Source organism: Dicentrarchus labrax, unplaced genomic scaffold (assembly GCF_905237075.1).
Source record: "Dicentrarchus labrax unplaced genomic scaffold, dlabrax2021, whole genome shotgun sequence".
In the NCBI taxonomy this organism is placed as follows: domain Eukaryota; kingdom Metazoa; phylum Chordata; class Actinopteri; family Moronidae; genus Dicentrarchus; species Dicentrarchus labrax.
The window spans coordinates 3,803,753-3,820,394 of record NW_026136724.1 but is presented as its reverse complement, the minus strand read 5'-3'; the positions used below and the strand labels follow the sequence as shown (position 1 = coordinate 3,820,394).

At 41.8% G+C, this 16,642-nt stretch overlaps 1 protein-coding gene across 1 annotated transcript in view; it reads left to right on the top strand.

Moving 5' to 3' along the window:
- mpped1 (metallophosphoesterase domain containing 1) overlaps positions 1 to 16,642 on the top strand; it is a 76,593-nt gene that overhangs the window by 22,779 nt on the left and 37,172 nt on the right. The window contains exon 4 of the mRNA XM_051391713.1: positions 6,739 to 6,964. Coding sequence (XP_051247673.1) covers positions 6,739 to 6,964 — 226 coding nt within the window. The remainder of the gene's footprint in view (positions 1 to 6,738; positions 6,965 to 16,642) is intronic.

Below are 16,642 nucleotides of genomic sequence, written 5' to 3'. Positions count from 1 at the left end.
TGCTCTAAAGGAATTACGACTGATCCGAGCTGAGTCTTTAGCTAGTCTGTCTTTGAACATCAGTGCCGTTGCTTTTGAAGCTTCCCTTTGAATTATTGCATTTCTGTTTAAGCACGCACAGATAAAGGCCGGCTAAAGCTGCAGTGTTTGGCTGTAATCTCACTATTTTCTATACGTAAACAAGACATATATTAACCGTGGGGTGTATACGACATGCACCGGCATATGTGCTTGCATTTAACACAGACACAGACTTCGGTATTATGGTTTATTTCAACCTGGGTCTTATTTTCTGGGTTCTGGACACCCTTTCATTGCCACAACAAAGTCCAACATGACAGGAAACAGGGGCGTTGTGACAGACAGGTCATAAACAAGCCAACAGTATATCAGATAATCTGAGTGTGTCTGGTCAGTAAAAATGCCAAATTGCACTAGAATAAATGTAACAATTTCTGAAATATGCTTAAATTGCTTTTGAGTAAGATGAGAAAATTGATACTGTCAGTACTCTCATGTCTGTCTGTCACGTATCTAGGATGCCATGCAATTGTTCCGACGGCCCAGTAGTCCTAAAAATATCCAATTAGGCCGAAAGTCAATTGGTATAACCAGCTGGTAACAACAACAGGAGGAAACGCCTAGCCTGAAATTTATACACAAGCAGAAATGTAAAAGCTACAAGTTGTGATTTTGATATGATATGATTAACTTTAGAGTTCTTAGTTGGTGTATTTTTCAACTTTGGATATAGCCAGGCTAGCTGTTTCCGCCTGCTCCCATTGTTTATGCTAAGCTAATAGCCTCCCGGCTCTACTTAACGCATAGACACGATCTTCAGCTCTCATGAAGAAAGTGAATAAGTAAATGTCAAATTACTCCTTTAGGACACCTGTTGTGAAAGGGGAAAAAGGCCACGAGTGATGCAATAACAAGAAAATTTTGTCTGCCTAAAAAAATTTTAAATTTTAGAATTAGCTTAAAAACGTTCTCCTCTCCAAGTCCCTTCAATATGTTATCTCATGCACAACATCATTACCATCATTTACTACAACTACACACACAAAAAAGTTCCTACACTACGACAAATAAAATCCAATAAACTGGACTTTTCCTTTAATTTAATTTTAGCAGAAAGTTTTGGCTACTGCTTCTTGTACACATGCATTCACTCATACTGACACACACACACACACACACACACACACACTGGTATTAATTTAAGCATTGAGTTGGCAGGAAATATTTGGCCCCTGTTTTCTGCAACTGCACACACACTCGTCGACGTTCTAGACACACACGCTCACTTTAGTACTAAGTTATTTGGCAGGGCGTTTTGGCTACTAGTTTTTGGTAACCAACACACACACACACACACACACACACACACACACACACACACACACACTGAGGAATTAACTTTGTCTTGGCAGACAGGAAAATGGAAAATTTCTGCTTTTTTGTTTCTGCATGCACACAAACACACATATAAGCGCACACACACATGCACACACAATGGGCAGTAATCCCCCTGTACATGCCAGAGCTTTGGGTAGAACAGGGATTTTCCTCTTCAAAGAGCAGACCACCCATCGCAGCGTAGGAACAATGGTGGCCGAACTCCGGAAGATTTCCTGTGGCGGGGGGTGGGAGTCCACACACATATACAAACACACACAGATACTGTAGCCAGTGTTATATACAGACACACACAATCATAACCATTCACACGTCAAGATAGACAAACATTATGCTAATGCACAGACCCCCAGGAGCATGTACATACCTGCGGGCTGCATGTGGCACTACACACATTTACACACATACACACAGGCCGCTTTGTGGAGCTCACGGGAGGATGGAGGTTTTTGTGGTGACAGATAGCAGATCTGGGATGTGTATGACTGGAGGGGGGCAGGCGCTTGACAAAAGAGCAAAGACACTGAGCGAGAAGGGATTGAAAAAGAACCAGAGAGGAATAAAGGGATGAAGGGGACAGAAGGAAAGACTGAAGTCCAGCTGTTTCCACTCCTGAACGCAGCCTTGCCTTCAGCGCTGTCCTGTTTTCCTCCAATCTTTGCACTTCCACTTGCTCACTTGCTGACTTTGTTTTTTTCCCTGCTTCATCTTTTGTATTTATTTATTTTTTGATGCAGCAGAAGATGTGGCCGACAGCTCTGCACCACCGCTGATTCACTTGCAGACAAATTAAAACTATTTGTTGCTTAAAAGCAGCCTTTTGAATTCAAAGACAAAAGATGGTGGGGTGACAAAGAATGGCCCGCGTGTTGTGGGGGAAATTCGCCCCCAAATGTTTAGATGCCCCCCCCACACACACACTTCCACCCACATCCTCTCCCCTTTTCTTCTCTTTCTTTTGTCACAGAAGCAACACATTCATTCTCATTTGATGCAGAAATTGTCTTTTTGTGATTGATTTGTTCTTTGTGGACATGCACAATAAGGGAGTGTATTGTTGAATTTCTTGCTTTTTTTTGTACTGTTATTATATTTATATTGACAGCAGTTGGCTGGAACAGAGAATTCCTTCGATAAACAGATGCACACGATCGATGCTTTGAGTCAGATTCAACTGTATGAAGTTCAGCTAGTTGGTATTCTCATATTGTCTTTTTGCAGCTTTTTTTCTTGGGGAAACTTTCAAAAAAATTCATCCATGAAATTGAAATTTAATTTTGCTAAGTAAGAGCGTGCGTGTGTGTGTGTGTGTGTGTGTGTGTGTGTGTGTGTGTGTGTGTGTGTGTGTGTGTGTGTGTGTGTGTGTGTGTGTGTGTGTGTGTGTGTGTGTGTGTGTGTGTGTGTGTGTGTAGGAGGATGGAAGGGTATTTGTGTCCAGCTGGTGGAGTTTTATATTTCTCCCTGTGATTTATTTCTCTCAGTTTACAGTTGGCCGTCAAACTTCATGGGTGAAAAACTGCTCGCGTTGCAGAATTTCTGAGGAGACACAGATAGTGTTTATTTGTTGAAAATTTATGAGCGTCTTGTTATGTCGCTGCCTGTCTTCCCTCAGGCTCTCACGCACACATGGACACACATAAAAGTATATCTGTTTCCGTTACTTATTTTTGATGTTTGCATTTCAGGCATTTAGCTGATGATCTCATCCAAAGCAGCTTTCATTCTTCCCCAGATTATCTGTCTGTGAACACCACTGTGGCTTTGGATAATTCCCTTTGAATCATTACATTTCTTTATGTTGATTTGCAGATCAAAGTAGACAAGTTGTACTGTTGGATGCAAAGCATGCAGAGAAAATATCTCTGACCTGACATGTCACACACACACACACACACACACACACACACACACACACACACACTTGTTGGCATTCACGTGCGACTTATAATATATATATATATACACATATATATATATATATATATATGTTTTGGAGCTCAAAGACTAAAGGTAGCTTCTTCTTGACCTTCATTCATTTTTCATCCATACTTTGCATTTTTGCCATGCATGCAGTCTCAGGTCAGTCCAGTTTTCATCCATCACTTCACACCCTGGCTGCTCCGGTCCTCAAAGACTGAGACAACAAGCTACACAAGTCTACAGGTAGATGCTGCACCACTCCCATGCAGCTACTTGGCTCCTTTCCTGGTGAGCTCTTTCCCAGAAACTATCACAGTCATCATTAAGGCTGCAGGGAAAATATGTGTTGTCTGATAAATTTGTACCATTTTGTGAGGGAGTATGAGATGCAATAAAACCAGATTTGTACTTGCTGTAAGTGAAGACTTTAGAAACAACAGTTGGCTGTGTGATAAATAAAAGTTATATATATAACTTATTCTTAAAGCTCCACTAATTACATTTTTATATTTACAAAGGATCAAATAACAAAGTGTGAAAAGAGTTACTCATTGTCAATTGTCATCTGAGTTCCCTGCATTTTCTTTTCTTACAAAGCTTTTTTAGCATTGTTCAGCTCATTTCCTTTTTCGTTAGCCCACTAATTGAGCATTTAGCTATGCTGGATGTGCAAATGTTTACTAACACAGTAGCTATAAGTAAGTTGTGACCGGAAGGTTGTCGGCTAATCCATGGACTGGCAGGATAGATCTGGGTAGGGAAAGTGAAGAAGCAACGCTTGCCCCTCCCTCATTACCACCACTGAGGTGCCCTTAAGCAAGGCCCTTAACCCCAACCACTCCAGTGGATCTGCTCAGTGGCAGCAGATCAGACTGTGGTTGTACTGGGCAGCTTCCAGGTAGCAATGTGTAACAGTGTGAATATGATTAGGTCGTTTCTTCTCAGTCAACATTCCCTGAACAAATAAAGGTTAAAAGGCGTCGCCTACAAAAACATTGTTTTCTTATGGTGGGGTGCGCCTGACATGCACTCCTCTCTTGCACTGTGCGTCTTGGTGTTTTTTTTTTTTATACGTGCCTAAAAGTTACAATGTTTTCCACTCTTCAGCACAAGACACAAGAGTGTTTGTGCTTGCCTCCACTGGAGCAAGCTGAACTAAGAATCAATCGCACTTAACTTTAAAGAATATGTGGTGTATCCAGTGTAAACCTTTATTCTGTTCTCACCAGAAACAGGCTTTCACTCTTCATCAGACTCCATAGACAAAAGAGGTCATTTTACCTTGCACATTATCGTAAAGCCTTCCAGTAAGCCTCTTTGCTTGCTGCTTTGATTTAGCAAATTACAATTTTTGGTTCAGTTGAAGTTCAATTTTCAAGTGACATTTTACTTTTGCTCCGTGGATATCTCAAACCATTTGATAGATGCCAGATGGGGGTTGGACTCTTGAATCACTGAAATTACCAGTCCAGTGTGTTAGTTCCATAAAAGCTGATCATTGGTTATAGTGTTTCAAGTACTTAATGCAGTTTTTGCAGCCAATAAAATGACACTGGGTCCAAAGTGTAATGTTTACTTAAGAATTTCACTGTGTGAAACCAAGAGAGAGGTAAATGTTGCACTTTAGGACCCACAGTGCAGTCTTTGGGTTAGGCCCATTACCTTCAAGACAGCGACAGAAATATTGATTGAATTTTTATTTTGGAGTGGAGAATTCCTTCAACCTTGGTTTGTCCAGTGACGAACGAGTGAACACTATCAAAGTCTGACGAAAAGGAATATAAAGCATCTTTTGATTGTGCGGTGGCGTGTGTGTATACGTGTGCCTTTGTGGAGGTGCAGCCCCTCATTTACGGGGCTTTTTTGGTGTCTGCTTGACAACTAAACACAAGCCCTTCTGCCAAACAAATGGTAGCTGTGTTGGGGAGAGGGGGCGGCCCCCGGCCCAAACTGCAGAGATGGGCACTCTTTGACAGCTGCTTCATCTTGTTATTATTCCTCCTTCACACTCAAGGATTTTTGGGCTTCCTAAAGTATTTCTGTCGCTCTCTCCTTCCTCTCCCTCCTTCTATCCCCACCAGCTCTTTCTCTTTTTCTGTCACCCGGCTGTGATTGGCTGTTATGACAGAGCCGTCGCCGGGCTGTCAGCCTCTTCTAAAGCTCAGTTTAATTACTCCTTTTCACTAACATGACACGTCCATGCACAGATGCATGCAAACTCGCACACACGAGGGAAAGTCACTCCCAAACACATACACTGACACACAAACTGGCTTGCTCAGCTGCACGCCGCGCCGTCCTGGCAGTAATAAAAAAAATAAGCCATGGTGATTGAACCCTCCGTCAGCCGCTCTACCTGACAAAGCAGACCCCCAGATGTTTGTCAGTGTTGGCTCTCAGCAGAGCTTTGAAAACATCATGTAGATTTGTGAAGGGCCGGCCGCCGCTGGGTTTGATGGGCGCCGATCGATCGCGCGTCCTGCTGCGCCAGCCTCTGAATAGCCAATTAAAGCCATTGAGACGGAGTAGAAAATGGGGGGTGATGCGAAGGAGTCGGTGTTTGATTAGAGGAGGATGATGAGAGAGAGAGAGAGAAAGGGAAGGAAAGATGCGGCAGCGGTTGCCAAAGTCAGTAAATGTTTAATATTCTGCGTCGTAAACTTCACAATGATCATTCTTTGTGCTTTCCCTCCTCATCGTTCCTCCAGATAAAGATTCCCTGACGGATGCGTTCAGCTATGCTTCCATAAACAGAAGACAGCAGAGCACTGGGTTGAGACCTTGACTGATGGAGGGAAGCTAAGACAGATGTACAGATTTGCTAGAAATGGAGGGGAAAACAATGAGGAGAGCCTTGTCGCATGTGAATGCCAAGCTGTGTGGGATGGGTTTCATGTCGCCCTCTCCTTTTCTTCCCCTCCCCACTCGATGCTACCTGTCTTTCCTTCGTTTCCTTTCTCTCACCCCCTCTCCTACATTTCCTGCCTTTCCTTCTCCCCTTTCCATGTCCCGATGTCTCCCTCAATTTTCAATTTTCTCCTCGACCTGGCCTTTATCTTCCATCCTTGTCTCCTCTCCTTTCCTTTTCTCTCTTACCTTTACTACTTCCACCTCCTTTCTCCTAATTTACACCTCTCATCTTCCTCCCCTCTTGTCTTTTCTTCTGTACCCTCTCCATTTTCTCGCATTGTTATCCTTTATCTGTCCTTCTTCATCAAATTTTGCCACCTCTCTACATTTCTCATTGTCACTCCCCAATCACTCCCATCTTCTCTTCTCTTTCATTCCCCTGCATTCTTCCTCCTTACCTGTTTCTCCCATTATTTTCCTCCCTCCCCACTTCTCCCCCTCCCTTTCCTTTCCATCACTTCTCAACTTTCCCCTCTCCTCCCCTGCCAGGTACCCTGCCCTATGACATCAAGATAGTAATTGCCGGAAACCACGAGTTGACCTTTGACCAGGAGTTTATGGCTGACCTGATCAAGCAGGACTTCTACTACTTCCCGTCTGCCTCCAAGCTGAAGCCAGAGAATTATGAGAATGTCCAGTCGCTGCTCACCAACTGCATCTACCTGCAGGACTCCGAGGTCACAGTGCGGGGCTTCAGGATCTACGGCTCCCCCTGGTGAGTAACCCCTGCTTTGGCACTGAACACAAGAGAAAACTCTTAGTGCAGTTACGGAAAAAAGTACTTGGTTGAGGTTTCACTTATGTGTGGCATTTATTGTTAGCTAGCTTCTATAAAATTGACACAGTTTTAGTGAACAGTTTTATGGTCTTATGTTTTAAGGTTGCACGTTGGTGGCCCCAAGTGCAGCAGAAGTAAGTAAGTAATTACAGAAACATCAGACCTATATTTCGTCCTGTAGTGTCTTGGAATAGTCAATGAAACTTTTGGTAGTAGGGTAAGCCGTTGGTGAATCCTGATTCCTATGTCTGGAGTGCTTGGTTGCACTGTGACTTCAAAGGTTTTTTTCCTTTGTGTGTGCCGAGAACATTTACCACATGTGACCACAACCAGCTCCTGAAAAAAAAATTCCTCCAAAGGTCAACACATAGCTATTATGTCTTGTAGCACTGCATCATTTGGTGCCCATATGGCACACACCACATACAGATGGGTGTGCTTTGACCCTGGGAAAGAAGACTGGTTCGTCATTAAATAAATCGAGGATCCAGTTTGGTGTGTAGCTTTGCATTCAGGCAGTAACCTTACCGTGCCACATGGTCTGTTACACAGAACCATCTGGGAAGTCGTCGTGCAGGCACTTTAAAAATATCTGTCTATCATGTCTATCAACTTCAACCAGTCAAATCAACAAACCATATAATGTAGTCAAACATTTACCAAAGTCAGTCGGAGAAGAGTAAAAACATCTTTTCCATGGAGAAAAGCCTTCAGTGCCGTTCTTTGTTTTTGCTCTAATGTAGAAATACTCTTGTTCTGATAGAATGCTAGCAGCATCTACGCTAACCTCTTTAACAGCCGCCATTGTTTTTTTGGAGCTAACAGTCACTTTTCAAACACATCGTCAGACACAGCTAGCGTTAAATCACAGCTGTATCTCATGCCATGGCTGCCAGAAGTGGATTGGTCCAAACCACTGTGGTTTGCGTATGCTTAAAGCCTGGCATGATGGATTCTTGTGGATTCTCAAATTCTGGGATCTTCGGAATTCAGCGGCTGAGCAAGTTAGAAAGTTCATTTGTGGTGAAAAAATTAAGTAAAGAAGTTGGTAAGTGAAGCCAGTTGGCCTCAGTCCTTGCTGTACTGAGTTTGCGCTTTCTTTTGGGAAGTGATGAGATGCCAAATAATAGCAGTGTGAATATTCTACATTCACACAACACGCCATTATTGGCACGTTCATGTTATTCATCCGTACCACTTGTGTCCATATATTTTTGAAGGGTTAAGCAAACACTTTTGACAGTGGCACAGGGCTTCATTGTGTCAAAATTTAATTTGTGACCTTTTTTTGTGTTGTGTTTATATTTAGCATGAGTGTATTTGTGTTAAGCCAAATAAACACATGGTAAATTTGAGGCCAGGTAGCGTTCCACCTAGAAAAATTGTATGTTACACAGTAGGGTTCAATAGGGGCACAGCAGCTCATTTTTGCCTTGGGCCATATGACATGTTAATCTGCCCATGACTTGGTGCCAAAGTAAAAATGTTATCGTGACAATGCTTTCCTACTGTTCTCTTTTCAGCCTCATCTGTGCATCATTGAATCATTGAATCGCTCAAATGAATCATTTATTTGCTTCTTTATTTAGCTTGCATTTCTATTTTTCTAGCTCAACTCCTTGTGGACGGGCTGTGTCTGTGTTTGCGGGAATGAGTGTGTAAGTGGTCTGGTGGTGGTCCATGATCTGCTTTGTGTGTGTGTGTGTGTGTGTGTGTGTGTGTGTGTGTGTGTGTGTGTGTGTGTGTGTGTGTGTGTGTGTGTGTGTGTGTGTGTGTGTGTGTGTGTGTGTGTGTGTGTTTTTGTGACAGGTTCCCAAGGGCAAAGTTTGAGTGTGTGTGTGTGCGTGCCCCCAGTGCCGGTTAATTGGTTTGCTGTGATAGCAGGGGCCCCCGGGTTTATTGCTCAGGCCACTGCAGAGCGCTGCCTGAGGTGGACCGAGAGGAAGATGGAGATCACATAAGAACACACAGCGAGCAGGAGACCAAGGAGAGATGTCGGGAAAATATGGAAGAGGTGATGATGGATAAAGGGAGAGAGAAAGACAGACAGAGGAATGGAGGGATGGGGATTTAGGAAGAGATGATTTTATTCATATTCACCGGCTGGCCCTGGCTGGTGTAATGGGCACATGAGGTGATGAGTGTGTGTGTAAGAACATCTCTCTCTGAATGTGTGAATGTGTGTGTCTACTGTGTGTCTGTGAGTGTGTGCACCCGTGTGTGCTCTCACTTGCCTTGGACTGCATGCTTGTGCGTGCGTGTGAGCCCCGGGGTGTGTTCCTGCAGCACAGAGGGGCTCCAGCTGGAGGCTCCGTGTGTTCCCCCCCTTCTGCACTGTCTGCTCCCCTCTTCCCTCCTTCTTTTCTTACCTCCTCCATCTATCCTTCTCTGCTTTCTTCCATTCTTCCTTCTTTCCTTGCCTTCTCCCTCCATTCCTCTCATTTCTCTTTCTTCCCTCCTCGCATCCTACAATCATCCCATCTTCCATCCTTTTCACTTTCTTCTTCTTTTCCACCATCCACGTTATGTGTTCTTTGGCCTTTCCCTCCCTCATTACATCTGTCCCATCTCTTCTACTCCCTAAACTCCCTCCTCCCCCTTTCTTTTCCTTATCTGTGCACCCATTTCCACCCGTGCCCCTCACCATCATTTGATGGGCTCTGTCTGTAGATGGATGATACACACAACAGCCACCTCCTGCACATGCTCCACTCTGGCAGGAGTAGTGGGATGGTGCCTGTTCGTGTCCCTCCGTCACCATGGCGATGCCAGGCTGGCGCCACTTTATGGCCCGTGTATTTCCACACCCACCCCACCACAACCAATATCACCATCAACTCTGCCACCCCGAGGTGCTACCCGTCTGATTATCTGACCGCCTGATTATCTGAGTGCTTGACAGTCTGTGAGTCTAGACTCTGACTTAACAGGAATCCAGACTGCAACTACCTATGGCCATGAACTTTTGGTAGTCTCTTAATATGCAAACAAAAACAGACCTTTTGACTTGATTTTATGCATATTATGGTGCATTCTTTGTACTATGACAGTTCAGTCAGACAACTCACGTTTGAAATGTTTATTACAGCAGTATAGCATAGTTAGATTTTGCCGTCTCGGCTCCAACTTTATCCCTATATGTTATGATATGTTTATTTAGAGATATTGGGGAGTGATGAGCAAATACCTCAAACCCCGTAGCTGGAGCCTACAGGTGGATGCTGGGGTGGTGGTGGGGCTTAAAGAACGACAGGCAGCAATAGTAATGCAGGACAGCAGCGGCATTGACAGAGCAGAGAGAGAGCTGGAAAATTTTGCAGTTTAAATAGACCGCCAGATTGGAAGGGTGCCCTTGATTTGTGATTATGGAGAGTGAGGCATGTCATCTGTTTATAGAAGTGCAGCTCAAGTTGACTGTCTCAACTAGCTTGCAGGCTACACTCCATTAATCCTAAACTTTGATTTTTGAAAAATTGCAATATATCGCGTTGCTTACAGTATTGCAATGTATCGCAATATATATCGCAACCCCTATATTGTGATTGTATTGCCAGATTCTTGTCAATAAATGTATTACTAATTAACAAACATGCTAACAAGCTAAACTAAGATAATGAACATGGTAAACATGAGCATGTTAGCGTCCCATTAGCATGGCCGTAGAGTCTAGGTGTCCAGGTGTTACAGAAGGTGTGTCTTTTCACCTACCAATAACTTGGCTAAGTATAGACATCGGCTAGCAGAGGCACATTAACCGGCAGGTTTTATTTTAGCTATTTCTAAATTAGTGTTAATTAACTAAAGCTGATACCATTTTCTGGCAAAAGTGACTGTTAGCACTAGCTAAAAGTGAGAATCCTGAATGTTATCTAAATTGCTCTTTGCTAATTAAAAGGAGGGAGCTAGGAGAGATAAAAGGTTGGACAAGAGATTTGTTAATGTTGGAGATAAGTGAATCTGGGTATTTCACTGGAAATGGACCTTAGCTATTGGAATCCAAACGTAGATATATAACACTGTGAGGAGGAGAGGAGATTATGGTTAGATAAGTGGGGCTATAGGAGAAAAGGGAGTTTATCTTCCTATCTATCTTTTCGCATTTCCTATGTTCTGATTGTTTCTCAATTTCTTCATTTGTGTCTGTCACCTCCTCTCATTCTCCATCCTGTTGTCTGCCACTGTCTTAAACTTCCTGTCTTTTCTTCCTCTTCCATCCCTCTATCCATCTGGCTTCATGGGCCGTTACTCGCCATTTCCCACTGCCATCCCTCACTCCCACTTCATCCTCTCCTTTCTCTCTCTCTCTCCTCCACAGAGGTAGTCTGACGCTGTGTGCTTCTCAGTGGGCTCTTACAGTCCATCCCACGCCTGGATCACTCTCTTACACACATGCAAACACACATAAACACACTCCACATCCCCATCCAAACCCCTTACCATCCCAACCTAAATTAGATCCTGCTTGCTTCATTCTCCCCTAACCTTCCAAATTTGTCACTGCATGAATCGGCGGAGCAGAGGGATAGTGTGGGGGCGGTGCTCTGCTCCTTCCTCCTGACACTAATGTGACTTTACAAGTCATTTGTCACAGACGTATGGCGCAGCCACCCTCCGTCTGAGAGCTACGAGAACTTGTGTGCATGTTTCAGTTTTTAAAGGAAGTAAGACGGACTGTAGGTTGCAGAGGTGTGGACTCGAGTCACATGATTTGGACTCAAGTCAGACTCAAGTCACAAATTAATTTCAATGACTTGTGACTTCACTTCGCTGTGATACTTTCCCCTAAGACCATTCCTTCATTTTCTGAATCAACTTACGTTAAGGCTATCCAGTCGACACCTAATTCTCCAGATCCACTTTGTTTGAACCAATGTGACAGCATCCAATCAATTTGCAGCAGGGCAAATAAAGATCATTTTTGGTTTGTCTGTTCTGTTGTTGAAATGGCATTACATTTGGTGCACTATGACTTGTTTAGGACTCAGGTCAGTCTTGACTTAGGACTTGAGTGCAGCAGCTTGGTGCCACCGCCGGTAGGACTGATAACCACAGAGAGAACCACGTGGAAAGCAAAAAAGAGGATAGGGAATTAAGAAGAGTGGACAGTGGCTTAATGTGTGTCCATGATGTGTATGGCTGCAGTCAAAGTAAATGTGACACAGTTGTTACAGCGGGAGTTGGTGCACTCTGACTTGTTCCTCTACATTTCTTGATGAAAAGCCACCTAGCAAGGTGACCAACAGCAGGTCATGCAGTACTTTAAGGCTCCTAATGTGGATATTTATCTTCTGGTGTCACAAAGAGCTCACAAAAAATAACTGATTATGAGTAGTGTTACTGCTATGAGACTGCAACCCACTCAACCGTAGGGCTGTGCAATATGACGATATATGTCATGTGATGATAGAAAAATGTGTTGTTTACTTTGTTGTGTCACAAATCACACTGAACAATATTTTTCTTTATTTGCATGCCGCTCCTTCTGCATGACAGTACAGTATAGTCAAGTCAAATGAATCTCGGATTCAGACACTGCAAGAGGCTTTATTACATTATATGTAATATATGAATTATTTATTCATTGAATTTATAGAAATGTCAATGTCACTGCATGAATGGCATTGTGATCTGTATCGTTAAATGGATATAAAATGACCTATATCGGGACATGAGATTTTGATCATATCCCACAGCCCTAGCAAACCGCATGTTGAATAATGATTAACAAACAGAGACAGGATGAAAAAGAGGTGCAAAATTCTGAGGAGGGATTATGTGAAATCACTATGCCACACTTTTTAATGGACTTAATGAACTGCCAAATACACAGAGTTGGATAAAAAAACAACACAATGCAGTTTTAGCTGCTTTTGACTGTCAGATTGATCACGGAAAATGCCTGCACCCGTGTTCTGACACACATGCGTGTTACCATGGTTACCTGATGATTTGTATGAAAATATATATAAAAGCACATAACCACTATCACAAAGTGCTGTGGTTGGTCTGTTTGATTTCAGATTGCAAACAAACCACACCACCGTCTGCTTCAAAGCCCCCATTTTTTTTTTGGTCTGTTTGACTTAGCTTTCACCCCAGCCTAAACGAATTGCACTAAGCGGGCAACCCCACTAACCCTAACTGAACCAAACTGGTTAGGGGTGAAAACACCCCAGCTGGACAGGTGCTGTGTCCCAATTCGGAATCGGACTAAATTGACTAAATTCAGTATATTTAAAAGTTCACAAAGTCAGAACTAAGTTTGAGTGTGTTGTTATTGTCCAACTACGTAATGCACAAAAGAAACTGATGAGCTGTGAAATTTTACTGGCAGTGGCATTCCAAAGTTACAGTTTAGTCTACTGGCACATCACATCCTTTTTGTGAAAAATAGTAAAGTGACTATACAATCTGTAAACTTCTCTTCTTGCTACATAGCATTATAGTGAAGTAAAATTTAATACTGATCAGGAAGACTTACCATACATTTACAAATAGTAAATTGTGTCAGCACTTTTCTGTCGACCCTGATGCTGTGGTAGCAGTGATCTTAACATTATTTATGACAGAATATTATATCAGTAGTTTCTGTAAGTCACCTTACACCACATGTACACTTTGTTGCTATGATTTTAGCCATCTCTTTGTTGCTGTTTTTCGAGCTATAGTTACATAGCTAGCTATACATGGAAGTTAAATCCCCATTTTTAATTCCACCTACAAGCTCTGATTGGTCTGATTGGTTATATTCCAGCCAGAGAAAACAGACCAGCTCGACTTGAATTGCTGAAAAAAGCAGTGCTTTGATTTAGGGGTCTGAAACTAGACTATGTCTTGTCATGATTAAATCTGCATGGCATCATTTTGTTGGATTACCAATGGAAATAATGCTATGTAATGAACATTAATCTGAACTATTACTTGAATCAAATATTTCTTATTTGAGGATTTAGAGTATGTAACGTAGGCGTGCTGCAGCTGTGGTAGTGTTTGTTGGAAATCACTATGCATTGCAAGGTTTTGACTTTGTTAACCCGTGCATGCTGTTTTTTTTGTTTTTTGTTTTTTAGAAATATGGCACAGCAAAGGTGGATGCAAAATTAGTGTTAGTGAAAATAAATAGAAGCTGCTGTACTTTTGTCTCCTTTGTATACACCTAAAAAAAACATTAATTAAGTGTATGGCACTGCAGAAGCTTTGATTTATTTGCTAAACAAGTGCAGTCCAGCAAGTCAGAATCTTTTTCCAAAAATAACAAACAGGAGCTAAGCAACGCATGAAAAATATTCTGCAGCTATATTTGGGCTGCCATTTTTATGGGATGTCAACTTCCTCCACCAAAGAAAATGTCTTACATTTATTCTCTCAGAGAGCCTTTAAGACTTATTTTCTTTACAGTAAGAACAAATAATGATGATTGATGATTTTTTCAGTCATTTAAAAAAAAAAAAAAAAAAAAGGTCCAATAACGTCACCGGCTGCAGATTTGTTCACTTTTAACACAATAGGACTCACTGTCTGTAAATCAGAGTTCAGATGGAGATGTGTAGCACAAAGACGAGAGCATTCCAGCATTTACATACCATTTTATAAGCATAGAATTAAAAGGTATTATCTGTCCTTCATTTATTAATTAGAATTTAGCCCCATCTTTCTATTACTGGACTTAATATTGCTTTAAAAAAAATCAACTATTGAAATTAAATATTCACACAGAAAGTACATAATAGTTTCACCAGCTGGTATCACAGATCTTGGATGCTCAGTATCTCCGAACTACTCTCTCTACTCATAATTTAACAACTAAGATGCTCGGCAGCAGAAACCAATCTGGCAACCTCGGCAGATTACATCTGAGTCATTATTAATAATGAGCTGTATGGCCGGGACAAGCAGCTTTGCACATTTGTGGATCTGCTCCTCTACGAGCACAAACACAGCCATGAGTATGCGCTTCTCGCTCTCACAATTTTTTCATCATCGTCTAATTAAGAAAGAAACTTGTGTGTGATAGTAAGAGGAGTGAAAACATCTTCCTCCCTAACAAAAGCCTTTATCACAGTGATTCATTCTTCTTTGAATATAGCCTGCTGTATGTATCACATTGAAACTGAAGGCCTTGCAGTGAACAAGTTCGGATCCTGTATAGAATTCTTACAGTAGAAGAAAACCTTCACAATTGACGTATTTGTTTGTCTTTAACATACTGGAAAATATAACTTCCATTCATGGCTCCTGGTTTCATGGGTCTGCTATTGACTGTTGCTGTACATGGCAGTTTCATTGTTTCCCTTTATGACATGGTCTGGGTGAAACACTCCATTCTGATTTGCTGCATTTTGTCTGTTCATTTCTCATAATGGACTCCTTATCTGGCATTATCTCGTAATACTCTCCAACAGCAAATCAACCAGCAACAATTTTGAACATCAAGTAATCATTTAAGTCATTTTCTAAGCAGAAATGCCAAAAGTTCATTGTTTCCAGCTTCTGAAATGTAAAAATGTTGCTGGTCTTCTATGACAGTGAAGTCAGTGTTTCTGGATTTTCAACTTTTGGTTCAGACAACAGACAATTGGAATATGTCAGCTTTGGCTTTGGGATTTATGAAAGGCAGTTTTTACTATTTTCTGACATTGTATATACGCTAAACCAGTGTTCTCAACCTTTTAGAAAATAGTTGTCAGATGTATTAATAATGTAAGGTTCCAGCCTTACAGTACATAATGGAATACTAATAGTAGATTACTACCTGAAACAATTTGATAAAACACAACTTTACAGCCAATGAGCACAGTATAACCCAGAGGTTGGCTCCGGAGCTCTAGCTTCTCTCTAGTGACTCCCTGTGGCTTTGACAAAAAATGTATAACTTAATTTTTAAACATTTTAAACATCATTTTTGTAGGCCTAAAGTGATCCTTACATCCTCCAGCTGTGAAAGAAGCATGTTACCATAACAAACCGAATACAAAACAATGTTTTAACATTTTAGCAACTGAAATGTACATCAGAAAGATTTTTTCTTTTTGGCTAAAAATGGCTCTTAGACCACTGGTATGAACTAAAATAATTAAGGTTGGAAAACTGGATTTTCCAAGTCCCTCTACAGGTTAGAAGATGGAGGTCAAACTTGATATACTTTAGTGGCCCAAATCAAATTATGTAGAACCAGCTGATATAGATTGATCCTGGAGCTTGGGCCCTGGACTGCCCTGTCAGAACATAAAAAAAGTGGTTTATCACTCAGATGCAAGATTTTACGCCATGGCAATTATTTTAAGTTTTGGCGTGACTATCATGAGGTAAAGAGTAGACATAGAGTTTTCCCTTTACAAAGTTGTCTAGCAGGATAGCGCTCTTGGTCACTGCAGCACCTTGCGTGTTTATGCCAGAGCTTTCTGGCATCTCGACTGCTTCGGTGGACTGGCCTAATTCAAATCTTAGTACACTCCAACTTCCCTACACTTTTACTTTAACTTTGGAAACACATTGCAAATATATAGTTTGATAATAGGTATAGATAATAGATAAATTAAAAGGCTCAGTAATTTCCAAAAACAGCTGGTATTTATCAAATGTTACTCAAACAGGAGGAAATAGTGTATTTGTTGG